At 50.5% G+C, this 26912-nt stretch overlaps 2 protein-coding genes and 1 pseudogene across 2 annotated transcripts; 1 reads left to right on the forward strand and 2 right to left on the reverse strand.

Annotated features, from left to right (window-relative positions):
* The first annotated feature begins 19655 nt into the window (after window positions 1–19655).
* LOC117854257 (protein WHAT'S THIS FACTOR 1 homolog, chloroplastic-like) lies at window positions 19656–21909 on the forward strand (annotated as a pseudogene).
* Window positions 21910–22530: 621 nt separating this feature from the next.
* On the reverse strand, window positions 22531–23208 carry LOC117854258 (cell number regulator 11). The gene is made up of 4 exons (XM_072293411.1): window positions 23154–23208; window positions 22995–23066; window positions 22704–22868; window positions 22531–22607 (listed from the first exon to the last, which is right to left on the reverse strand). The coding sequence occupies exons 1-4, from the start codon at window positions 23206–23208 to the stop codon at window positions 22531–22533; spliced, it is 369 nt and encodes a 122-aa protein (XP_072149512.1).
* Window positions 23209–24749: 1541 nt separating this feature from the next.
* On the reverse strand, window positions 24750–25917 carry LOC117853141 (basic blue protein). The gene is made up of 2 exons (XM_034735514.2): window positions 25464–25917; window positions 24750–25365 (listed from the first exon to the last, which is right to left on the reverse strand). The coding sequence occupies exons 1-2, from the start codon at window positions 25681–25683 to the stop codon at window positions 25160–25162; spliced, it is 426 nt and encodes a 141-aa protein (XP_034591405.1). The 5' UTR covers window positions 25684–25917; the 3' UTR covers window positions 24750–25159.
* Window positions 25918–26912: the final 995 nt, after the last annotated feature.

Genomic DNA, 26912 nt, shown 5'->3' on the forward strand with positions numbered 1-26912 from the left:
CCGCATTGATGTCTTGTTCGACCAGTTAGCCAGAGCAAGAGTGTTCTCCAAGATCGATCTTCGTTCTGGTTATCACCAAATCAAGATTCGACCTTGCGACGTACCCAAGACAGCTTTCTCTACCAGATATGGATTGTATGAGTACCTAGTCATGTCCTTTGGACTCACCAATGCACCCGCTTACTTCATGTACCTTATGAACTCGGTGTTTATGCCCGAGCTGGACAAGTTTGTAGTGGTGTTCATTGATGATATCCTAGTGTACTCAAAGGACAAAGAAGAGCATGCCAACCATCTTCATATAGTTCTTCAGCGACTGAGAGATCACTAGCTTTATGCAAAGTTCTCCAAATGTGAGTTTTGGTTGGATAGTGTCAAGTTTTTGGGACACACTATCTCCAAGGACGGTATTGCCGTGGATCCCAGTAAGGTGCAAGAGGTCATGGAATGGAAGTCTCTTGTCTCGGTACACCAGATCCGGAGTTTCCTCGGACTAGCAGGTTACTATCGGCGTTTTATACCGGATTTCTCCAAGATAGCTAAGCCGATGACCGAGTTGTTGAATAAAGAGGCCAAGTTTGTGTGGGACACCAAGTGCGAAGAAGCTTTCAAAACCTTGAAGCGCTTGTTAACCACCGCCCCAGTTTTGGCTCAACCAGACCCCTCCAGGCCGTATGACGTATACTGTGACGCCTCCGGCACTGGACTCGGGTGTGTTCTTATGCAAGACAACCGAGTCATTGCCTATGCCTCACGTGCGTTGCGACCTCATGAGCTGAACTACCCGACACATGACCTTGAGTTGGCAGCAGTGATACACGCCTTGAAGATATGGAGGCACTACTTAATGGGAGCTCACTGCAACATCTATACCGACCACAAGAGCCTCAAGTACATCTTCACGCAAGCCGACCTCAACATGCGTCAGAGAAGATGGCTGGAGTTGATTAAGGATTATGACTTGGAAGTGCACTATCATCCTGGCAAGGCCAATGTGGTGGCCGACGCCCTCAGTCGCAAACCTCAGTGCAACTGTTTGTTGTTCACCGCCTTCACCGACACTTTGTGTCACGAAATGGGAAAACTAAGTCTAGAGCTTGTTCCCCATGGAACCCTTGATCACATCATCCTTGACTCAGTTTTAGAGGACCGGATTCGATCAGCACAAGCTAAGGATGAAGAAGTAAAACGGATCATCAGTAAGATCTTGGTAAAAGACGAGGGATATAAGCTTTTCCGGCAGGACCAAACGGGAGGTGTGTACTATGGAAACCGACTAGTAGTGCCCGCCGACCCCGAGTTAAGGAAGCAAATCCTAGATGAAGCTCATCTTTCCAAGTTCTCCATCCACCCTGGCAGCAACAAGATGTACCATGATCTCCGTCAGACCTTTTGGTGGAGTGGGATGAAACCGGAGATAGCTCGTTATGTTTCAGAATGCGACACTTGTCAACGTGTCAAGGCCAGTCACTTGAAGGTAGCAGGAACCTTGCAGCCGCTACCTATTCCCTCTTGGAAATGGGAAGACATCAGCATGGACTTCATAGTTGGGTTACCCCTTACAACTCAACGGTATGATTCTATCTGGGTTATAGTGGACCGTCTGACCAAGACGGCACATTTCCTTCCTGTGCGTACCACCTACACCGTCAGGCAGTACGCAGAGTTGTACCTCGACCGTATCGTTTCCCTACATGGCGTACCCAAGACTATCGTCTCAGACAGAGGAGTTCAGTTTGTGGCACGTTTTTGGGAGCAACTACAAGCATCAATGGGCACCAAGCTCATTCGAAGCTCAACGTATCATCCCCAAACCGATGGCCAAACCGAGAGAGTAAATCAGATCCTCGAAGACATGTTAAGAGCTTGTGTCATCCACTATGACAAAAACTGGGACAAGTGCCTGCCCTTAGCAGAGTTCTCCTACAATAACAGCTACCAGGCCAGTTTGAAGATGGCACCGTTTGAGGCCCTGTACGGCCGAAGATGCCGAACACCCTTGAACTGGTCCCAACCAGGAGAAAGACAAGTTTATGGCCCTGACTTAGTAATAGAAGCCGAGGAGCAAGTGAAGATAATTCAGGCAAATCTCAAGGCTGCCCAATCGCGACAGAAGAGTTACTATGACCAGAGGAGGAGACCCCTACAGTTCGACCTTGGTGACCATGTGTACCTTAGAGTCTCCCCAACCAAAGGAGTGCAACGGTTTGGAATAAAGGGCAAGTTAGCTCCACGCTATGTTGGCCCTTATGAGATTGTGGAGAAATGTGGACCTGTTGCTTATCGGATCCAACTCCCAGAACAGCTATCAGCCATACATGATGTTTTCCATGTGTCTCAGTTGAAGAAATGTGTCCGAGTTCCAGCAGAGATCCTAGAACCAGAACAGCTTCAAGTCGAACCTGACCTGACCTACGCCGAGTACCCAAATCGAGTTCTTGACCAGAAGGAAAGGCACACCCGACGCCAAGTGGTGAGGATGTACAAGATCCTCTGGAGAAACCACACCGAAGATGAAGCGACATGGGAGACGGAAGAATATCTGAACAAGCGTTTTCCAGGTTTTCTATCTCATCCAGGAGGTAAGAGCAGCACACCCTTGATCTTAAATCTCGGGACGAGATTCTTTTTAAGAGGGGTAGGCTGTAATGACCGACCCCTAATCTTTCCCAGTTAAGTTTGATCTCAGCCCTTAACCTCAGTCAGTTGCTCTGTTAACCGCACCTAAGTGCTCAGTCTTCCGCCAGTTCCGACCCCTGAGATCCGACCCCTACCGTTCGTTCCTTATTTTTCCCCGACCCTGGCGAGTTCAGCCCTCCGTCAGATCCTGCTGATCTTCCTCACCCGTCCGATCTTTTTCCCCGGTGGACCCGTGAGATCTTTTCCAGATCCCCCGCACCAGCCGCACTCGAGTTGCATGGCCGCCTCAGAGCTTTCCTGCCGCGTGGCTCGTCTTCTCCGACGCCACCGCTCAGTTTTGTCTCTGGCAAGCGACCAAGTGGGTTCCCGCGCCCTTTTCCCCAATGGCAGCGGAAGCCCTCTGCACCCCTTTCTGCAGACCCTCGTCTCCCGCGCCCATCATCACGATACCAGATCCCGGCCCCGGAGACCGATGTCGCCCGTCTTTTCCGTCCCTTCCAGCAACAGTTGCGCCGCCCGGTCGTCGTTACACGACGATTCCCCAACCGCCAACCCCGACCGCGGCCGCGACAGTCCCTTTCCCCGCTCTGTCAGAAGCCGCCCGACAATCTGTTGTTCCGCGCTCTCCCCCGCGCCGCGTCCGCTTGTTCTCCCACCTGTGCGCCCTCGATTCTAGCGTCGTTTAACCGGTCGCTTCTATCACTTCTTCCGCACGACGACGCCCGCTCTCCGCCAAATCCCAACCACCGGTCTACCCGCGCCTACACCGCCCTGACAGAGTAGCGCAATGATCGCTGGCGTCACCCCCGGAGTTCTGCAGCACCGCCAGGTTTGCTCAATCGCCGCCACGGCAGAGCACTCCATTGCTTCTCCCCGGCCTTCGCGCTGCTTCCCTTCTCTCTCTCCGCGACGTTTCCGTTCCTCTGCTCCAGCAGCTATAAAAGGAATGCCCCCGTCGCCGGAGTTCCCTCCGCCTTTGTTGCCCTTAGTTTCCCTAGCTCCCTGCTCAAGCTTCCAGCGCCACCCACCAGTTCTTGAAAAGTTCATCTCCCAGTTCCTTCTCAGTTCATCCAAGTCACCAGCAGCGTGCTCCTTGTGCTGCGTAGAGCTCTCTTGTGATCCGCAAGAAGCAGCGCCGCCACCAGAGTATCGCCAATCTTAGTCCCTGATCGAAGCTTTAGTTCCGCGCCCAAGTCTGCTTTTTCCCGACCCCAAGCTTTCCTTTCAGGAAGAAGGTGAGTGCCGACCCTAAGTCCGCCTCGACCGACCCCTCCTATCCGCCCGACCCCAGTTCCGTCTCGTCCGACCCTGTCTGTTCGCCGACCCTTGTCCGCCTCGCCCGAGGGTCTGGCTGTGATCTTTTCTTCAACTTGAGGGTGTAAGTGTAAAACGTGGGAACCCTTCAGCGCTTTCATCTGAGGATCCCAGTTATCACATCCTCTAGTTCAAGGATCAGACCACTAGTTCCCTTCCTACCCTTACCTGTTGATCATCATCAGCTCTCTCTCAACCTCAACCTCCTGCTCTTTGTCGCAAGTTTCTGGGCTCAGGCGAGCCAGTGTTGCTGTCGACTTAAACGATTAAGCTAACACCCTGCATTGCATTCGTGTAGAGTTGCATCTCGCTGACGGCTTCTACGAGCTGCACCCGACGCCCGAAGAAGAAGCTGTAGCCGAGTTCCTGCCCGCTAAAGTCGAAGCCGCCCCCGAAGTCGAGCAGTTTCCGCCCTCTTTGTTTGCAGGCAAGCCCCGGTTGCATGAAAATCCTACGTGTTTTGCCAACTTGCACATGCCTTCCGAATAGCATGTTTGTGCATTTACGTTTAGGAGTTGTGTGAAACCCTAGGTACCTGACTTAGTAACCCTTGATATGAACACTAGCTGTTGGACCGAGTAGCTACATTGCTTAACTAGGAAACGGTAAAAGCCGAGTGATTTCCTGTCACTCGTGAGTTGTAGGAGTTGCATGTTTACTCTCTGCTACAACTATAAGGACGGTGGACGGGGCAGGGTTTGGGTAACTCTTTGGTGGTTGGATGGTTGCCCCGTCTGTCTATGAAAAACTTGCTAAGGCCCGACAGTGGTGGTGTTCGTGATCAAGTGTTTGAAAGTACTAGCCTCATACTTAGTATGGGATGAGGAAGCCTAGTACCTGATTGAACCTAGACGTGAGCGGTCGCCCCATTGTTCTTGGAACGGAGTTTCCCCTGCTGGTTGTCACACGTGGTGGCAAAGCATGGTCACAGAACGGCAGAGACCGGGTCTGTGGAACCTTGCACCAAAGGAAATGGGCCCGACACGGGTTAGGGGATCGACAGGGAAGGCCGACACAGGAAGCGACCTCCGGGTGCGCGGATGTCGTGGGGCTAGGTTCACCATGCATGGTTAAAGAACTCGAATCGATTCGTCTGCCTCTCACAGTTTGAGATTACTTGATCGCTATGTCACCCTGAGTAAATAAGGAATCTGATGATGGCAAATGTTGTTGTTTTTATATACACACTTGTTTGGCTCGATGTTGCTTCGAATAGGTTGCACAACCTAGACTGGTAAGTAAATCTAGAACCGGAGCTAAAACTTGAAAATAGGTTACTTAGTGCTTTTGGCAAAACAAACCCCTCAGCCAAGAAGCCTTGCATGTCTAGTTGGGAGAGTAGTTGGCTCCTCCCCGGTTAAGTCTTGTTGAGCTTAGTAGCTCAGCCTTGTTGTGGCTCCCATTTTTCAGGTGAAGTTGCAGCTCCCGACCCCTCCCTTAGTGGCGCTTGGCCGCCCCAGCTTCCGCCAGGCTGGACGGTCGAGTGGGACCCCTCCTCGGACGGCGAGGAGAGGACTCAGTGATGTTCTGGCTGGCCTCGCCCGGACGTCCGACCCCGACGAAGTCTTCCGCTAGCTTTCTCTGTTGATCTTTGTTTGTAAACCCTAATGTTGGATTTTGTGGTATAACCAAAATGAGTAAAACTTGTTTAAAAATCCGTGGACTCGTTGTATTCTCTGTAACCGCTCACCTTCGTGTGGGTTTGCTGAACGCGATCCTGTTTAAGTGGTTAAATCGGATGAAGTCCGACGGCGCTTCGTGTTAGCTCAAGTTAATCAGGAGTGTCGCATGTTAGGCGGCTAAACTCTGATTAATCAAGCTAATCCGAGGTGGTTCCGCCACAATCTTGTGGATCGGCAGGAGTCATGAATTCCATCGGCAATATGAAAATCATGCCAATATCGGCTGCCGATTCATCACCTGCCGATTCGTCGTCCCCTTTATCGTTTCTTTTGGGGCGCCATACCCGAGGCCTCCCTTCCTTCTTGTCCGTCGTGCTCTGTTGTTCTTCTTCCTGCTGTTCCCATTGGCGGAGACGTTGGATTCTTCGTTTTTGAGATTTGGTCAATCCGTCGGGACACCATCTGGGGTTTATTGGTTTGCCCCCTGACTTGGCGCGTTCCCACTCCGGTTCGCGCCCTAAAGGGTTCTTGTCTGTCACCCGAGCGTCGGCCATCTCTTCAAGCCGACTGTGAACGTTGGCCCTATTTCCTGGCCGGTCGTGTCGATCAAACTTGCCCCCCGGTCTGTCACGGCGTCTGTCTTCCGACCGGTAATATCGGTCACTTCTGCCCCCCAGCCGATCACGCACGGGAGGGCGCTGGTCATCTTGGTCGCGCCAATTCCTGCTGATCGGTTCTGGTCTTCCGTCTCTGGAGCGAGACCTATTGAATGGCCGATTGCCACGATACGGGCCGTTGCATTCTGGGCAATTATCGGCTGAAGGTAGCCTGAGGTTGCTTTCCCAACAGTGGATGAAGAACGGGCACCTCCAGTGATCCTCGTGCCGCCGCATCGCTTCTTCCCGGGATCTTGAGCGTTCATGCTGACGCTGGTATTTCTGGAGCAGGAACTGGGAAGTAATGCGTGGCTCTTCCGATTCGCCATCTTCGTCCTCCATCCGCCGCTTTCCTTTGACGTCTTCAGGCGTTGCTTGATTTCTAGGGTCTACGGCACCACTCTTTTTAGCCGATTCGGACGTCAGCACCTTTGTTTGGAGTGAGTTCTTCCCCGTATCAACCATGTTGGTGGGAAAAGGGTGCTGGTCGATCTTCATCGGCTTGGCCGATTTTGTCGGTACTTCAAATTTGAGTCTGCCTTGCTTAATGGCCGACTGTATCTGCTGTCTGAAAATTTTGCACTCGTTAGTATCATGGGATGTGGCGTTGTGCCACTTGCAATATTTCATCTTTTTTAGTTGTTCGGCAGAAGGTATTGTATGATATGGCGAGAGTTTGATCTGCCCTTCCTGGAGGAGAAGGTCGAAGATTTTATCGGCCTTTGTTGTGTCAAAACCGAACGCCTCTGGCTCCTTTTTACCGAACGGGCATGACATTGGCTTCTTTCCTTTGACCCATTCCGCAAGCCCGACCTCAACGTCTTCCTCGTCCTCCATCTCTTCCAGGAACGCCACTTTCTTCTGGAAATTCCTCCGTGGATCGAAAGAACGTACCTCCTGTCCAGACAATCGGTGGACGATCTGGCTTAAACTCTCGAACTCTTGTGAGGCGTATTTTTCTTTGATGTGGGGCAGGAGGCCTTGAAAGGCTATATCGGCCAGCTGCGCGTCGTTTAGAGCCAAGGAATAGCATTTGTTCCTGATTTCCTGAAACCTCTGTACATATGAGGATATCGGCTCGTCGCTTCTCTGCCTGAGGCTGGTCAAATCGGATAGCTTCATCTCATGCACTCCGGCGTAGAAGTATTTGTGGAACTGTCTTTCTAAATCGGCCCACGTGATAATCGAGTTTGGCGGCAATGTCGTGAACCACTGAAAGGCCGAGCCAGACAGAGATGACGAGAACAACTGCACCCGTAGAGCATCTTGCGTAGCTGCCTCTCCGCATTGGATGATGAATCTATTCACGTGCTCCACAGTTGAAGTATCATCCATCCCCGAGAACTTGGTGAAGTCAGGAACTTTATACCGATGGGGAAACGGCAGTAGGTCATATGTAGATGGGTATGGTGTCCTATAGGTGTAAGTTTGTACCTTCGGCTTTAAGCCGAATTATTCCTGAATCACCTCCGCAATACGTGCCGACCAATCTAGCTGTTGCTGGTGAACCGTTGGCTGAGGTATTGGCACGTGCTGGTATACCGGAGGTGGAATAGCTTGATGCTGAGTGAAAGCAGGTGGCATCTGAGTGAAAGCCGGCTGTGAATTAAAAATCGGCTGTTTGAATGAGCCACTTGTTTCATCATATAGTATGAGCTTTGCTGTTTTATTCATCTCTTGTGCGACAGGCTGGTATGGCGGCACGGTCGGCCGAGTGGCCGCCTGGAAAGATGCCTGGAATGGTGGGCTTCCTTGACTGGCCGATTGATTCTGACCGGCCGTGGCTGATGGTGCCCCCCAAGGCGATGGGCTAACCGGAGGGAACGGCGCAGAGGACAGCTGGATGGAGTTATACCCCATAGGAACTGATGATGAGGAAGCACCCGAACCTCTAACAGAAAATTGGATCGGCTGAGAAACCGAATTCAATTAACCCTGGTTTGGTGGAATCGGCTGAGTATATGCCGGTCCCCTGTATCCTTGAGGTATCCCACCAGCGAAGGAGTTAACAACGGCGTTGTACACCGTATTTGCAAGCACCGGGGACTGATCAATGAAGGCGTGATAAACGGACTGTTGGACCATATTGGCCATCTTGTCCGAGTCCTCAGAGATTGTGATCTGGCGGGGAGCTGGAAACGAAGTCTTCTTGATAATCTCCCTGCTTCTGGAACGACTGAAAGACTGAAGGCAAGCTTTCCGGAACTGTGCCGTATGCTTATCCAGTTCTTCCTTCTGGTCGTCCTTTAGATCTGCTTCCGTCACCTCGATGACGTTATCTTCGGAGACTTCGGCAGCTTTCGACATGGTGGCGGTTGTATTTGTCCCACCAGGCGTGCCAAAAGTGTGTTGGCGCTAGAAATCGGTCAACCGAATCCCCGCGTCTGACACACGACCCGGGAGAATCTGCTTAACTCCTGTTCGAGTGATTGCCCTGGTGCGGTTCACGCGGCGTGCCAGCCAATCTGACCTGTTGATTGGCAAGGAAGAATACGTGTCAGGTCCAAAAATCACGATCGGCTAAATTTCCGATCTCGAGAGAGCTTATCAGCGAATCGGCCGATTTGCCGTAATAAATAAATCGGCTATAAGGCAGCCGATCACTGTAGCCTTGTAGATAGAAAACTACTGGAGTAATCAACACAATGCTATGATAACAACACTAGGAATAGATCTGATCGGCAATATATAAAATAGATGAATTTAATAGCAGAATGTAAAGGAAGCCGAAACCACCGATTCCTAGCTGGATAACTGGTGATAAAACTAGAAAGACAGGTAAAACCTATGATTCTAGTAAATATCGATAACTAGTGAATAAATCTAAACGAAACAACAGCGATGCGCCCGAAGTTAAAGCTTAGAATTTACTCGGTAAACAGAACTTACAAGATCGGCCGGAGATCAAGTTGATGCAGCCCTGCCAACCCGTACGAACTCGTGAAAAGAGAAAGTATTTGGCGAAGTCGCCTGCTTGAAAGTAAGTACGAGGAAAAAGTAGTTGGTTGTATTGATTTGTTGATGATTACAGATTTACAAAGGTAGCTATTTATAGCCTCGTACAGATGACTCCTTAACTGACTAGAATTCTATCCCTAATTCAAATAGAAAACGAATATTTACAAGCACGATTCGTGCTAGGTTGGTTATTATTCGCTTCATGGGCTGATTTCTCCCTTATCCTTCTATTCCTTCCCAAGCCCATACAGGCCCAATTAACCCAACCTCCTAATCGGCCGATTCCTTATCGGTAAAAAGGCAACCGATTGGGAACCCGGCGCGTTCGATCCGAAGCGAGGCAGAAGTCATCGGCCGATCTTGTACTGTAGCACCATTCGGCCGATTCCCAACTGTACTTTTCCAATTCCCTCTCTTCTTGGCGCCGATTTTACTAGTGACGAAATCTGGCGTCAACAGTTCCGAACGGCAGTTTCGACGGCAGCAGAGGCAGGAAGCAGGTCAGGCCGGGTTATCGGCGGGATGCGAAGAGGCCGCCCGTGTTGCCTAGCTCGAAGCCTCGTACGATGCGGGGGCTTGTAATTTGGATTAAGACTTTACTTTAGTTGTGGACGACGCATTGGTCCACCGGGACTGGAGGGTGGTTTTGCCCAATCCTTGTGTCCATAGTTCAGTGGGAAATGCGATCCTTTTGGTGCTTCTCAAATATTGATATCAAGTTTTTCCAAAAACATATTGATGTCATCATGCTTCCGTCTTCCCGCTTTATTGCATTGCAGCAGCATTTTGCTACATCTACAAATCTACTACCATCTGAAGACTAGACAAAGGGAGGGGTGGAGGGCCTCAGGAGTGCGAGAGCATGCAGATTTCTCCAACGGTGTAAGCCAGCAGTTAGCTCTAAGGGGGTGATTGGATGCGAGGTACTAAACTTTAGGAGAGGTCACATCGGATATTCGGACGCTAATTAGGAGGACTAAACATGAGCTAATTATAAAACTAACTGCAGAACCCCTATACTAATTCGCGAGACGAATCTATTAAGCCTAATTAATCCATCATTAGCAAATGGTTACTGTAGCACCACATTGTCAAATCATGGACTAATTAGGCTTAATAGATTCGTCTCGCGAATTAGACTCCATCTGTGTAATTAGTTTTATAATTTGACTATATTTAATACTCCTAATTAGTATGCAAACATCCGATGTGATAGGTACTAAAGTTTATGAGGGAGTTGCCAAACACCCCCTAAGCCGGAAGAGAGGTGAAAAATAGGAGCAGCAGGTATTATTGGGAGACGTGCCGTGAGAGAGAAATGTATTGGGAGATGTGCAAGGCCATCTCTTGTTCTAACGCTACCTCTTCACTTTATACACTATTCATCGATTAAAAAATTCTATGAGCTGGCTTAGAACTACCTGTTGGAGAGGACCTTAGAGTATCTCCAACAGACTACCCATTTTTGACTCTGTATTTGACTCTCTATTTGAGTTGGCAAAAAGATTCCTCTCCATACCGAGTTGCTCATTCCAATAAACTATCCATTTTCCACTCTCCAAATCCCAACGGCTACTGTGTGTGTATATATATACACTCTTATATATTTTTCTTTTCTTTTTTTCTTTTTCTTTCTATTTATTTTTCTCTTTCCATTCTTTTTTCTTTTCCTTCTTATTTCTTTTTCTTTCCACCGTATGCTCTCCTCTTTCTTTTTCTTTAATCGGTCTCTGGCTCTCCTTCTCTCTGCTCTCTCCTCTCGTTCTCCTCCTCTCATGTTCTCTCTCAGCTCTGCTATGTTCTTTTCTCCTTCCACCGCAAGCTACTTCCTGCCCTTCTCAAATCGAACAGCAAGAAGTTTAGCAGCAGAACTTCTACATGGCGTCCCCTCCAATCCTCTCTCTCCATCGAATCCATGCAGCAGCTGGTCCTTTCTTTTCTCTCCCTTTTCCAATCAGAGCTAGCAAGAACACGCTAGCAGCAATCAGCTGCAGCCGCATCTCCCTCCTATGATCCCTCCACCGAAGCAAGCGCTATCAGCTCCTCTCCCTTCTCTGTCCTTCCCAATTGAAACAAAATAGCTGCAGCTGGCCATCCTCTCCGTGCACCACTGCAATTTCTCCCCAAAGCTTGCTTCTTTCTTCTCCCCGGCTCCTCCACCCGCGGCCCACATTGGAGCCGCCGCCGCACGGCTCTGGCGGCCGCTCGTGCGACCTCGCCATGCCACCCACCGCCTGGCCTAGTGAGGGGACAACGCCCCTGGCTGCGCTGCTCACCGACCGATCGAGGAAGAGGTCACCTGTTGGAACTAGCCCTAGGATCTCTTACTCGCGCACTAGATGGAGGTAGAAGATGAACAGTGAGCACAAACAGCAAGTACTAGCGACGAATGCCGTGGCCATCGAGTGGCCTGTATCTTGGCTGTTGCTCAACTCACGAGGACTCGAACCAGCTCATACACAGAGATTACATGGCCTTTTGTAGCCTCTCGGTGACGCAGTGCCCACGCCACTCCACTTCGGCGGACTCGGCGCCCACGCATGCACGATCCTAGTGACCCGGTTTCTTCCCGTTTGTGAGCAACTGACTCCCTGCACAAGAATCGGTCACCATCTTCATCCGTGAGGCAAGTGGCACTTCTCCCGCTGTTTCCGTAAGCCTCAACAACTTGGCCATCCCTGCTCCTAACCAGCACGCACCACACAACATGCTCGATACGACCTGGAATGCGGCCGCACCGGCGTCCTGACCCTGACTCGTCCTATTGGTGTGAGCGCGCGCGCACACGCCGTCCTACTCGACACTGGACGCGAACACGAGCATGAACTCGTGCACCAATGGACATGCTATGCTACAGACTCCTTATACGCACGTACACGCGACACATGCCACGACCATGAACATCATGGCTTGGTTTATTCTAACATCGCCGAGGATGCGGGGCGCGCAAGGAGGAAGGGGCACCGTCACCAGAGGGAGGAGGAAGGGGTGCGATGGAGAGGTGGATGGCTTGCCAAATGCCAGCGGGAGCGCAGTTTTGGCCAGCAAAATAGGCTCTTATTTAGTTCACTCCTAACTCCCAACTTTAGCACTATGCAGAAAGAAGATTCCTCATCACATCAAACTTGCGGTACATGCATAGAGTACTAAATGTAGACGAAATTAAAAACTAATTGCACAGTTTTATTGTACTTTACGAGACGAATCTTTTGAGCCTAATTAGTCAATGTTTGGACAATAATTCATAAATACAAACGAAACGCTACAGTGTGCTACAGTGCTGTAATAGTAATTTAGCACCTCCAAACTTTGGCAACTAAACAAGGCCGAAGTTGGATAGCAAGTCCCTCTTGAAGTTGCACTTAGGCCTTGTTTAGTTCACCCCTAAATCCCAACTTTGACACTATGCAAAAAGAAGATTTCCCATCACATCAAACTTACGGTACATGCATGGAGTACTAAATGTAGACGAAATTAAAAATTAATTGCACAGTTTTATGGTACTTTGCGAGACGAATCTTTTGAGCCTAATTAGTCAATGTTTGGACAATAATTCACAAATACAAACAAAACGCTACAGTATGCTACAGTACTGGCACAGCGATTTTAGCACTCCAAAATTGGGCAACTAAACATGGCCTTAGGTGCAAGGACAAGAGAGTGTACTTTGCCTAGCTACTCCATGCATGGCTACCAGTAGGGACTAGGGTGCTAGCTCTAGTCAATCGGTAGCTACTGCCTACAGCCATGCGATGCCTGCACTGCCCTAGAGGCTACAGCACACGTCTGCAGCGATCAGCGCGACAAATTAACAAGAGAGCGCCAGAGGAGCGGACAAGAGCAGGAGGAAGGCCACTGGCCAGGACCACGCTATAATAACCGGACCCACGTCCCTAGCTGCTGCCACCGCAAGCTGGTTCAGACTTCAGACTACGAGACTGTCCCGACTCCCGCGGCTTGAGCTATACTGGGCTCTCACTCCTCACCTGCAACTGCAGATGTTGACGAAATGAAACATGGTAGCATTTCCGGTGAAGGGCTATGACAAACGTTTCAGATATTGGATATTGTCCCGTAATAATCAAATAAAGATTCAAAATATTTCGTTCAAATAGTAGATTATATGAGTAACTTCTTTTTTAGAGTCTTTATCTGAGTTAACCATTCTCAGTTGTGGTGGAACATACTCATCTGGATTTGAGTCTTCGACTTGGCATGGGTGCTCGCATTTTTTTAGATTTATTTCAGAATTTAACCGATACTATTCTCTTAGTGGAAGGCGATGTGCCCATGAATAGCAAGGCGTTAGTATTAGTGGTGACTTAGTCAATCTCGAGATCCGTCGGCTCAGTCTCTTGGAGATGCTCATAGGAACATGGTTATATGCGTATATTTATAGGATTGAGTGTGCGTGCGTTTGTAAACGTATGCTCCTATACTGTATTTCTACAAAATCACGATTTAACATTTTTCAACATTTTCTTAAAAAATCACTACTTAATATTTTTTCTTCAATATTTTTCACAACCTATTTCAACCTATTAAGATAAAATGGATTCAACACTTTATCAACTTTGGGTCAATATTTTGAGAGAAAAAATAGTTTGTTCGTTGCTTCTTCCCAGCAATGATAGCGGCATACGACAGCGGGAGTGGCGCGCATCAGTAGCAGGTGCGATGGAGATGGCGGCAGGGTGGGCATAGCAGAGGCGAGGGTGGTGTGTGGTAGCAAAAAGTAGACTTATCATTATAGGGCCTGTTTGGCAGAGCTCCATGCAGCTCCAGATCCTCAAAAATAGCAGCTCCACCACAGAGCAGCTTCAGCGTGGATCTATGCTCTCACCGTGGAGCTGAGGAAAGGTGTTTGGCTGAGACAACAGCTCCAGATCCAGAAACAGAGTTTTTGGTTGGATTGCCCACTAATGCCCTTGGTGTTTTCCTATTTTTTTTCTCATTTTTTTTCTCTTCACATGGTGTTTTCCCAGAAACAGAGATTTTCAATGTACCTGGTGTTTTCTCAATATAACTTTGTTCCAAGCAACATAATTTAACCATTGTTGTCACATGACATAAAATTAACCTTGTTCAGACATAAATTAATTGTCCATACATAGAAAATAAATTTCAAAATTTACTACTCCATTACATTCTCCCTCTAAGCAAGAGCAAGATTGGTGGCTAGCTCATCGCGAAAAATATTCATTGTAGTCACGCCCTGCACAAGAGTTACCCTATCGGATCACAAAACTTGGAATTTACTCCAGGTCTGTAACAATAACAATATACTCAAGTTTGGAGCTAAGCATCAACTCTGAAACTGAAAAGTTCATTTTGTGATTTACACATTGCAACGCTAGAAAGAGCATACCCTTAAAGGTGAAGCAGACAGTATTTGGCAGGGCCTTGAGTTTGTCGGGTTGCATCTCAAATATCGCCGAGGATGGAAACGGTAGCTCGTGGAGTCAAGAATGGCAAACTCGTCAGAAACTAGATTACGAGCAAGCGGCGAACGCAGAAACGCCGTGTCCATACTGGAGCCGGGCGTTAGCTGGTGCCTCTCCTCGCGTGGGACCGGCAGCGACGCTGCCGGATGCGGCGGCTCCTGGCGCCTTGCGTGGGGGGCAGCAAGGCCAGCAGCTCTAGCTCCGATTTGGGTGGATGCGGAGTGTCGCGCTGTACCGGCGACATGAAAGAGAGGCCAGGCCACCGCCCACGGCCCCGGCCAGGCCAACGCCAGTGCCGACCGCGGCCGCGCCAAGGCCAAGGCCAGCGCCGGCCGCCATCGCACCCTCCGGCCACGCCAAGGCCAGTGCCGGTGAGGAAGGCAAGGGAAGTGGGCGGCGGCCGGCGCTGGGAGAAGGAACGGCGCTGGGTCAGAGAAACAGTGTCGGGGAAAAAGAACGAAGGCGGTGGTGGAAAGAAAAAAAAAGACGCGAACCGGTACAAGGGATGTGTAATGGATGGTATTGGTGGGTAATTTCCACCAACTCCATGAGGGGTTACAAAACTAGCGTTTTGAGAGCACCTCCTGAGGTGCTCCGTGGATTTGGTGGATCTGGGAGCTAGATCCAGGTTTTTTGCGGATCTGGATTTCACGGAGTTGAACCGTTTGGTTGGAAAAAATTGAAGCGGAGCTATTTTTAAGGATCTGGAGCTGCGTGAAGCTCTGCCAAACATGCCCATTATAGGGTCATCTCTGGTTCTTCCTGGTTTTGGGTCAAATTTTGGCGCATGACGGCTCGAGCAGGTCATCGGATCCAATTTTTTAGCCCGTGCCCGACCCATCACGTGGTCGGGTTGAGTCAGGTTAAACTCATATTTTTGTGTGCAATCTTCGGGTTGTGTCGGGTTTTTTCAGGTTTTGGTGAAAAAATTTTGGTTCATGCCCGATCCATGTTTTAGATCACCAACACATTGATTTGGTCGGATCGGGTCAATTGTTTTTTAGATGTATTGGGTCGAGTTTGTGGGATTTGATTGCCCGTGATTATGTCAGCAGGAAGTGCGCATGCATTTCAGAGGCGAGCAATGGGATAGGATTGGATGGCCATGAGATGCTAGAAGAAGAAAATCTCCAACACCAGAAGCTATATAGCCGATCATCTAGAAGCCACGGGGTCCAGATTTTCGTAATCCTCTCGCTCGGCAGGCCCACTACACACCCAAAAGCCGCCCTCCTGTGAACAGGCCTGTAACCGCCAGAAGCTATATAACCGATCATCTAGAAGCCACGGGGTCCAGATTTTCGTAATCCTCTCGCTCGACAGGCCCACTACACACCCAAAAGCCGCCCTCGTGTGAACAGGCCTGTAACCGATTGGTCAGCAGGACCTTAGCAGCACCTGGTCTAAGAGGGCGCGGGTTCGATCCCTGGTGGGGACGAAGGACGAATTCTGGTGGATTTTTCAGGATTTCTTCTTGACTAGCAAAATGCACGTGCGTTGCTTTGTTAGTGTGTTTTTTAATACATCTCTAAAGGAATACCCTCCTCCCCTCCCCACCTTCCTCCTCCTCCTCGTCGATGCCAACCACACCGCCGTCTGCTTCTGCTCCTGCTAGATCCACACCCATGGACCACTCCAGGTGCTCTGCTCCGCCCGAGCCCTCCTCAACTGCACGCTCCTCCTCGTCGTCGCCGCGTTCACCCTCGGCCTCCTCAACAGGGCCTTCCTCACCGTTTCCACCGGCACCAACACCTGATCACTCTACCCGGCCACCGTTGTTGCTGCCACCGCCGCCAGGAGGACGGCCGACATCCCTTCCCCGAAGGCCTAGCGCACCTGCCAATGGCGCAGGGCTGCCGCATACCACGCCGCCCTGCTCGTCGACCACCTCGCACGACATTAATAAATATTTACTTGGTTGGGCCGTGCCTCGTTATGCCTGTTGGGCCACCAACCGAGTCGTCTCACCCGATTGGGGTTCGCCCAACATTGTGTTGATTCCTCCCCGACCTTCCTTCTCCTACCCTCTCCGCCAGCCGCCGCCGCAGCCCGCGCCCAGCGTGCTGCCAGCCAGCCACCCAGATCCAGCGAGCCATCCTTGCGCCTCTATCCACCTGGGACAAGTTCAGGGACCCGAAGTATGAGTTGACGGTGCTGGTCATGGAAACCGTATTTCGCTCGCTGTCGATGATGGACAGGTGGCTGGTTCCATGGCCCTAAAGGATGTTCCACCTGAAACACAAGTTGATTAAAGGGAATCAGCATACTCTGCCTGCCTCTGTGGATATAGGACTGAATATTTCTTTTGCAACACAACAAATATTGCAGCACTAAATATGAATGAAATAAGTAAATGATGAGGTGATGCGAGAAGATAAAAATCAGATTCATGATATGATCTGATTATTTTATCAGTAAATTAAGAAATTCTTATGCTGAAAAAATGTTATCACCTTCTACCGTAATGTTTGGGGTCAAATGTCATATTGTCGTAGATGATCGTCTTCAGCTCAGCAGCGAATTTTGGGGACATCATATCAGATACAACCCCATTATCATTCACAAAGTCCGGGTTGTCAAGGTTCATCTTTACAGCCATGTAATGTCTCAAGGACTCGATGAGGTTGTCCAAGAGAGCCAGCAAAACCAGAAGAAATTCCATACTGAGCAAGGACGTATTTTTCACAAGTGAACTGGGGTGTTAGGACTTAGGACCATGACAAGATATAAAGTTTTTTTGGGTACGAAACGTGACAAGATAGATATGAACAAATGGTAGCACTGTTCAGAGAATCAGAGCGCAGAGGACTCACAAGTAGCATCCCGGCACCTCCAGGCGATGGTGGCGGCATGGTGACCACCTGGAGCCCCATCACGTTCTCCGTCAGCGGCCGGCACCTTGACCTGGTACCTCTTCAGGTCCTCCGCCGTCAGGATCCCTCCGACCTCTCTCACGTCCTTCACCAGCCGCTCCCCCACCTTGCGTCATAGAACACGCCCGGCCCCTGCTCCGCGACAGCCCTCAGCATCCTCGCGAGCCGGATATTGCGGCACACCTCGCCGGCCTTCAGGAGGTCGCCGCCGGGGGCGTGCACGGCCGTATCCCCTTGTTGGCGAGGATTCCGTCCCGGGTCACCTCCATCTTCATCCGAGGCACGGTGACATCCTGAACGCCCGGGCCAGCTGTGCCGCCAGCACCGGCCTCAATTCCGATCCAATCAGGGGAGCATCGCGACAGCAGGCGAGCGTGCGGAGCGCGACGCGGGCCTGCGACTCCCTGGGCGGGCACGGGCGTAGCTCAAGCGGGGACGGTCGGTCGGTGTGCGCCGCGGGAAGCATCGAGCGTGAGGGAGGTGCGTGCGCAAGGCCGGGGCGACGGCGGGGAACACACAACAGCGGAACGGGAGGCCGCGGCGAAGGTTTTTTCCCCCGACTGGAAGACTCACGAAAGGGATGACAGGGACCGCGGGTTGATTACCAAAATTTTGAGGGGAGTTTTTTGCAAAATATTCACGACGGTTGACGATCGAAAGAAACGTCCTTTCTTTAATACTCTTTTCGCTTTAATCCCTCCCTTCCCTCCTTTTTCCACCCGAGGCCCATCTGTTCAGCATTTGGACTGCGGGTTGATTTCACGAAACATCAAGGATTTTTTTGCAAATAAGGCCGATGTACGAAAAAACAGTCAGAGACATTGCTTGCTTTAATAATATTCTTGACTAGCAGAAATGCTCATGGGTTGTTACGGTCCTTACTTGCTCTCACATTATTATCCGCTTGTTCCTAATATATTGGCTTCGCTTCACAATATGTTGGTGTGTTGTCCCTAGTAGTCCTCTCATTGCAACTATAGTAGTAGAAAATATTTGTGGGTAGTTTGATGCCATCTATTTATTACGAGGGATCCACACATGGAACTCGTGCATTCCGACGGAAGTGGGAGCGGGCACAGCCTCTGAGTGGTGTACCACCGTTCGGAGTCCTGTTACCGCGGTAGAAGGCGACCTACGATGGGAGCAGTGACAAGATGTATGGCGATGACGACGGCGCAATCATTGTTGGGTTCATAAATAGAAACAAATCTAAGGATGGGAATGATTAAATTTAAACACTGTATTTTTTAATACAAACTTTTGCATACGATCTCGGATGAATACAAACTTTATATCAAAATTATAGAGTTTGATGAGATTTTAAACTTTGTAGCTGACAACTTTTTCATTCAAGATTGTTTAGTAGTCCAAAAAATATGTTATAAGTTCAAAGAAGAAACACATTTGCCACGTCATCGATCCATACCTCCGAAACCAAGCGTTCCTATTAGCCGAACTCTCCTCCCATCCTTCCTCTCAAGTAGCCAACCTTATCTCCTCCCTCCCTCTCTCTTCTCTCCCACCTTTCCTCTCTCTCCCGACCCTATCTCCTCTCTCTCTTCTTTCCTACCTCTCCTCTCTCTCTTCTCTCCCATCTCTCCGACACCCCCCTGCGGTCCCACCTCTCCAGCGCGCCCCCGCGGAGGAGCCACGGCGGCCAGCGTGGCCACCTCGGCCCGGCCCTAGTGGCGGAGGTGGCAGGCCCGGAGGCGACTAGCGTGGCCACCAGCGGCGCAGGTGGCTGGCCGACTCCACGGCGGCGACAAACGGCACAGCCCAGGCGAGCTCGGCTGGCGCGAGCGGCTTGACCTCCACAATTGCAGTAAAGTTTGGAGACCTTTTTACAAAATCATCAAGAAAAATTCCAAGGATTGCGAGTTGATTATGAAAAAATTGAGGGACTTTTTTGCAAAACAACCACGACGGTTGGAAGAACATATTAGGTAGAGAATTGCTATGAGTAGACATGCGCGTGTTCAGTAAGCTCTCCAATCTCTTCTCTAACATGTGTATAGACGCGTACGTGTGTATGTGCGCGTGGCATGAGTGTGGTGTTGCGTGCGGTTGTGTGTGTCGTATGTGCGTACCATTTAAAAAACCGCCCTCGTAGCAAGGCCATTCAACTACAAAAAGGCCACGTTCACTTTAGGGAAACGAAAGGCCCATAGGTAAAACGAAAAGGCCCACGAGCGCGTTCCTCGACATATTTGGGTTCTGCGATTTTATTCCGCGTTTGGCGTAGCCTGCGCGGCACCGTTTCAAGCGGCCTGGCCTGCAAGGCCTTGTGGGCTGTTGCGGGAAGACCGCAACCGCCTGCGAGGCCCGCACGGCTGGAGCCTGCAAAGCGCCGCATCGACCGCGCCGCCGCTGCCTGCTCGGCGGTCGGCGGTCGGCGCCCTCCGGTGACTGTGCAGCCTGCTCGGCTGCGGCGCCGCCAGATACTGCATCTCCTTCGGCTCATCCAAGGAGTTCCTTCTTCTCCGACGCGTCCCACAAGAAGGGCGACGCCAGGGCCGCCACTGCCAAGTGCCAACAGCACCGCCGCCTCCGGCGAGGAACGCCGATTTTTTTTTTGTCAAGGTCGACCTCAGGAACGGGGACGGCTCGAATCCGCCGCCGTCCGTCCCACGTCGGCGAGCATGGGGCGGTGGTCGTCCCCAAAGGACCCCGCCCTGGAAGCGGCGCTCCGGCGCAACCGCCGCTGGGTCGTGAACAACCAGATCAAGCGCCTCCTCCTCCGTTTCCCTTCCCGCACGGCGCCCGTGAGGTTCCTCCAGTTCATGGTCCGCGCCGCCAACTGGCTCGGCAAGTACCCCTCCTGCTTCGAGTTCTTCTCCGCCGACGCCGGTGGCGGCGAGCTGGAGCCCCACTTCGGCTTCACCAAGCGGATGGCGGCGCTCGTCGACGCCGAGGAGGCCGCAGTCGCGGCCTCCGAGCCGGCCATGGCGGACCGCCTCGCGCGGGTGCTCATGCTCGCCCGCGGCCGCCGCCTCCAGGTCTCAAAGCTCGCCGCGCTGCGGGGCCCGCTCGGGCTCCCCGACGACTACCTCCTCCGCCTCCTCCCCGCCCACACCGACCTTTTCCGCCTCTCCAACCCGTACCCGCACCTCCGCAACGCAGCCGAGCTGGAGCTCATCCAGTGGGCGCCCTCGCTCGCCGTCTCTGCCGTCGAGGCCGCCGCGGCCGTGAGCAACTCCGCCCCGCGGTTCAACTGCTCGTTGCCCGCCTCCTGGGCCAAGTCGCACACCAAGATGGAGGACTTCAACTCCACGCTTTACATCTCGCCCTACTCGGAGGAGTGAGCCGTGCCGTGCACGGACGCCGAGGCCGAGAAGCGAGCGGTGGCCGTGGTGCACGAACTCCTCTCACTCACGCTGTGGAGGAAGATGTCAATTCTGGAGCTGGAGCATTTCAGGAGGGAGTTTGGGCTGCCTGAGGACACGGCAAGGATGCTACTCCGGTACCCTTGCCTCTTCTACGTGTTGAATAGATACAAGATTCACACGGTGGTGCTGCGCTAGGGTACGAGGGATCGGAGTTGAGGGAGAAGGATCCTGTCGTGGCAGCTAAGGATCGGCTTGGGGAGCTCATGCAGGAGGGGCTGCATGAGTATAATCAATGAAGGCGTGCTGCGAATATTGAGAAGAAGAGGAGGAGAGGGGAGATTGAGGTTAAGAAAGAGGAAGAGAAGGTGGAAGATGAGGAAACAGCTCGGCTAGATAGTGCAGAGAAGAGGGAGGAGAGGAGACGGTTTTACAAGGTGTTGTTCGATGATGGCAATCGGTGATTGTTAGAGGAAGGTGAAGATCATCAGCGTATGATTTGCTTATTGGACCTTGCGCTGTTGAGCACTTTGCTATTTTGCAATGTATGAAATCATTCATTCATGGATGCAATTAGTTTGACAAACTATCTACAACTAAAAATGTCCCCCCTGTGCAGGGAATAGATTTTGTTGACTGCTAATCAGAACGTGTGACTGAAGATCTGCGGTATGCGACAATTTAACCTTGTTGGATCAAGGCAATTACTTTATGGATGCAATAGGATTAGTATTGTCACAGACAGTAAGAGGTTGCAGAACATATTGCTAAGAGAATGTATTAATGGATTGACGATGGTTATGATAAGATTGGGATTTCTATGGGGCTCACAAGTGAGATAACAGTGCAGCCTGAGTTGTTTCCGGGCCATAGAGAATGGTATTCATGAGCTGCAAATGTTGCTGTTGAGGTATGACTGAATGACTGCAAATGAATAATTCAAGACTGGCTGATCTTTCAGCAGAACAATAATTTTACCTTATAAGCTCCACTTTTTTTGCATAGCAAATATTTGAACCTAAGACCCTGAACTTCAGTAAGCAATTGGGTATATGGTAAGCTGCAACTCATCTTGTTTCTTTGCCCTGTGTCATTTTTAGTTTCATTAGGATGATAGTCTTCCAGTTGGGCAATCTCTTGTATTCCTTTGGGGCATTTAAATCCTGAATTACTAGATTCATACAAAATCTCACGCATGTCTATTGTCTCGTCAATCATTTTTATGGGCGTCTATAGTTATGAATAATCCCTTGCGTGCCTTATGGGCACTTTAATTATGAGCTATAAGCTTCTGTAGATGATTGAACTTTTTGAGGTCCTCCTTCTTAGCATTGATTTGGTTAGTCAACCATTTATGGTTACACTTCGATGATTTCATATCCTCAAGTGTCTATGTGCTTATGCCAATTTGTTGGTCTGCAGTAAGTCTTTCGGATTGAGTGGTAACATGCCCAATTTGTGTTTATGTCATTGAACATCAGCCTATGTTTTCCTGCTGATGTTGCAATGTGGAAACATTAATAAAGAGTAAAGAAAATAAACCAAACACCATACAAGTTTATGGAAATTTAACAACATTATAGTGTTGTACGAAACTAAGCAAAGATCAGAAGGCTGCCCTTTTTTCCTTATCATTGGAAGACTTGGAAAAGTTAGGGAAACCAATCATCATGCTAAGCAAACTCTTGAACTTTGCTATCCTAGAAGCACATTGATTGCTTTCGTGGTGGCCTCATCCCTTCTACACACCCCACCACCTTGTTGCTACCTTCCCATCCTGTACAAGGAAGGATGAAGATCATGATTCGGTCATTAATGTGTCTTTTGTAAACATTCAAAATTTTCCCTATTTTTCCTTCACTAGGAGGGATACCTTTGGCCATATTGAAGCCGCGCTTCTCGAGCTCTCTGTACTCCTGGCACAGCGCGCAGGTGTCGCACCAGAAGTGGACACAGCAGTCCAAGCACGGCGATTCTTGTAGGTTGTATTGCGCCCGCATTGAGGAGCGTTTGCTACAAGTATACACCCACTGGCAACCTATGGACAGTAGCAGAACATACAGGGTCCCGTTCATGCAGCATGCTGCAAATAAGTAGGAGTCAGCCAAGGAGATTGATGGTTTGTATGAATGCACAAAGAGAAGAGAAAGGGTGGAACACCTACATGTGGAGCCTCTGTCCACAACCGCAGCAACACGGCCAAATGTAACGCAGGGGCACCAGCAAGTCAAGCAACCTGCAACATTGGGAAAGAAATGAAATATGGATCATTCTGAATCACGTGCAAGAAGCGTGAGAAGAACGGAGAAGGTATACTGCATACAGGTGCCGACATCTCCGAAGCAGCTGCCGAGTCCAACAGACCACTCCCCTGACATGTTGATAGGTTGAGTAGATTGTGGTTTGTGCTAGATGGTAAAACGAGGTGTCTGGCTGTTTGTTTGAGGCAATGCTGCATTTGATCCTCTGGGGATTATATATAGCGGTAACAACGCGTATTAGTATGATACATTGCAGATAGTATGAACACATTACAAAGTTAATTGCTTTGATGGTCTTTCTCAGAGCAGGGAGTCTTTGTTGTTTTCCTAGCTGTCGCACTGAAATATTGTATGCTGTTTTGTGGTTTTGTAGGTTTGGCCTTGAATTGGTCCTCCTGGAGACCCACGTCTGATTGGCATGTTCTGCCTTGAACCATTCCTTCTGAAATCCCTATGCCGAACCTGTGTTCAGGACTTATCATCATTTTGGACTTTTCAGTTTGGCGGTAGTTTCTATTCCTTCTTGTTAAGGTTGGATTAATTAGATTGGCTGGATGAAGGGGAAAATAATAGAAGCTTTCCGTGTTGTCTCAATACTAAGAGGAGAGTGCTAGAGAAGAGAATCGCACCATGTGCTTAGCATGCTGGAGAGTCTGATAGTTGTAGTTTTTCGGTTTCTGGGTTCTCGCTGATAAAGTAAAGGATTGCTGCCGTATTCCCCACGGCTGTATATTCAAGACCTGTCGATGCTACCTGAGCAGTTTGTTAGTTTGTTCTGTTTCCTAGTTGCAGAAATGACGCAGTTCGTGAGCGACGAGAGGCCATATCTAATGATTGATGCAATGGATGAAATGGAACCGGTTCAGTTTGAATCGAAACAATTGCAGGGCAGAGTATGTGAATTCCCTTCATTTGGGCTCGATTTCTCTAGCATCTATAAAAATCCGCCCATTCTTGAGTTTTGCTCTTCGTATTTCTTGCTGCAGCCTTTGATGCCTGTTTCTTTTGTTTGCGCTTACCTTTTTTTGTCTTTTCACTAAAAGGCTCGCAAAGTTTTCAGAGAAATTAAGAGTTGTCTCGAAGCATTCTTTCTATATCTTGAGCTCAAATCATTTGAGTCAAATGTCACCATCGGCAACCCTGCAACCTGCATCCCTAGTTTGGTGCCTGAACTTCACCGCTGCGCGTATTCACATATCGCCGCCAGCTCGCCAGATCGGGTAATGGTCAGCTGGGCCAGGCGGAGCCGCGGAGGCGGCACTGGGCCGCCAGTGGATGTACTGATGGTGGTTAGCCTTGGTGGTCTCAGGGACGGCCAGACACGATCGTGTGAGTGTGACACGAGAAATAACAACCCGAAGTTAGAAGATGAACGGGAGATCGACGTGCGATCTGAAATGATCGGACGTCCTTGGTTACCTGAAAACAAGCTCGTTTTCAGGCAACCGAAGGATAGCATCGCCTTTTTTTATTACTAGACCGATGTGAAGCTAACTCAAATGAACTAAGTTGACCATACGCACACTGAGGTGAGTATGCTCAGTTTGCTCACTCATCTTTGCATAAACATTTTTTTGGAGAAAACGTATGAGACCATCTCTGGGGGCAAGCCTTCCGGGGTACTGAATGGACTGTGACTGTATGTAGAGACTAGGAGGTTAAAAAAAATCCATGTGAACTTGGAAAGTTCTGTTCGACCATTTGTAGAGCTCAAAGTCAACTTCCAAGGATGGCGTCTGGCACGATACACGCTGCGGTGTGACATCTTTCTTTTGCTCTCCACGTGACTCCACCATCGAGAACTTAGCCTTGAGATAACGTACGTCCATGATCCAGGCTTGTTGATTAACATTAAGGGCATCAGGTTTTACTCATCGCAGGCATGTTACATGGAGTACGTGCCAATTGAACCCACGCAACTCCAACAACACGCGACCTACACAAAGAGAGAACGTTGCACACGAACGTGCAACGACACGACGGCGACCACCATACCAACAACGTCACAGGCCGGTGGTCGGTGGAGAGCACCCGGCCGGCCCCGGAGCCGCCTGGTCGTTGGTCTCGGTCAGTAGACCTTGACGGCGAGCTTCATGCCGGCTTGGCAGTGGTCCGGCACGCCGCAGATGAAGTAGTGCGTGCCGGCAGGCAGCCGGACGGTGTCGTAGCCACTGCGGTACACGGGGGCGCGGCCCTTGGGCGACACGATGCAGTGGCGGTACCCGCCCTTGCTCACCCACGCCACGTCGTGGAACGTCGAGTTGTACTTGAACACTGCCACAGCGTTTTGCACGGAAGAAAACAACGTCAGTGTAAACAAAAGAAAGAACCAAAAAAATCTACTAGTCGATGGAGATCCTACGACGTATTACCGAGCATGTCGCCGGCGTGGAAGGTCTTGCCGGCGAGCCACTGGCCGTAGTCGACGTTGCGCGTCCACCCGGCAGCGTCGCCCACCAGGTACGTCGCACCCGCCGCCTCCGCGCCCGGGGCGGGCGCCAGGAGCACCGCCGCCGCGCACAGGAGCGCCGCGCCGGCGGCCACCAGAGCGCCGTTGCTGCCGCTTGCACTGCCTCTTCCCCGACCCGCCATTGCTCACCGCGTCAGCGTGCACGCCTTGGGAGAGATCAACTGCTTGGCTTGGTTTGCCCGCTGCCTATAGCTAGACTTGCAGGAAGGGCGCCCCGGCCGCTTGGCCTTTATAGCGCGCGCGCGGCGAGGGCGTCCGTGTACATGGGGTGGGTCAGTGGCGCTGGAACTGCGATGAGTGAACACTGAACACACGCATTATTCACCGCACGTGATCACACGCTGTGGAGTGCAACCCATTCATTGACTAGCGACGAGCGAACTTGTGAACCGGCCAGTGCGTGTGCGAGGAAATACACTCTAGACCTAGTAGAGATTAATGAATGAATCTTCTTTGGATAAAAGATACAGAACAGATCAGCAGAGCATGTGATGGGCACTGCGGCCGCAAGTCTTCGTGTCCAATGTTTGGCGGATTTCACGAATCGCTTGTTTGCTTGCACTCCTGTAATCCTGTTGGGCACCGACAGTTCCCTGGCGTGTGCAGTCGATTGCTTGGCTTCCGCAAAGTCAGACTCGTCTGCCGTCACTGTTCGGAGCTCAAGTTGACCGCCCGTAGGCAGCTAGCTCTTGATATGATACACATACACCTCGAGAGCTGCGCGCTGTTCTTGAGAAGACCGGTTCGTCGAAACTGCCAACAAGCTGCCACCTAGCCATCCCAGATCCACGATCCACGGCGCGGCAACAGCGTTGCCGCTGGAGAGGCTCATCAAACAAATGCAACGCGCCACGTTTGCGCCATGTCGACGGGCCCATGTGTTTGGGGTGTGAGATCAGGCGCGTCGTCAATCGTCATGCCTACGCACGCACGCAGCGTTCATAATCATCCCCAAAGTGTTCGGTCAGCTTTGCAGTTCGGGGAGCACTTGCGGTGGAGTCTGGAACTTCCGTTAGCTCAGGGACGCAAGGATTACCGGGTGTCTGCATAGTAGATTAGTAGGCATCAACAAAAGGGATTTGGCTCAGAGCCATGCGCACGCCGAGGAACCAGGAGCGCGTACAATTTTACTGGCAGGATGCATCAACTCTGGGTTTTGTCTGTAAATAGTCTGGACATGACTTTTTAATCTAATTTGGGAGGTAATTGTATATAAAAATGGTAAAGAAACAAAATTTGATTCAAAATAAATAATGGGGGAATTCCGCAGTTGTATTCGTCTCCCTTTCTCATCACGGAAAACAAAAAAAGAAACAACAACCAGCGTCGCCATTTCGTAGGCCCACGTCGC

This window comes from Setaria viridis, chromosome 4 (genome assembly GCF_005286985.2).
Source record: "Setaria viridis chromosome 4, Setaria_viridis_v4.0, whole genome shotgun sequence".
Lineage (NCBI taxonomy): Eukaryota > Viridiplantae > Streptophyta > Magnoliopsida > Poales > Poaceae > Setaria > Setaria viridis.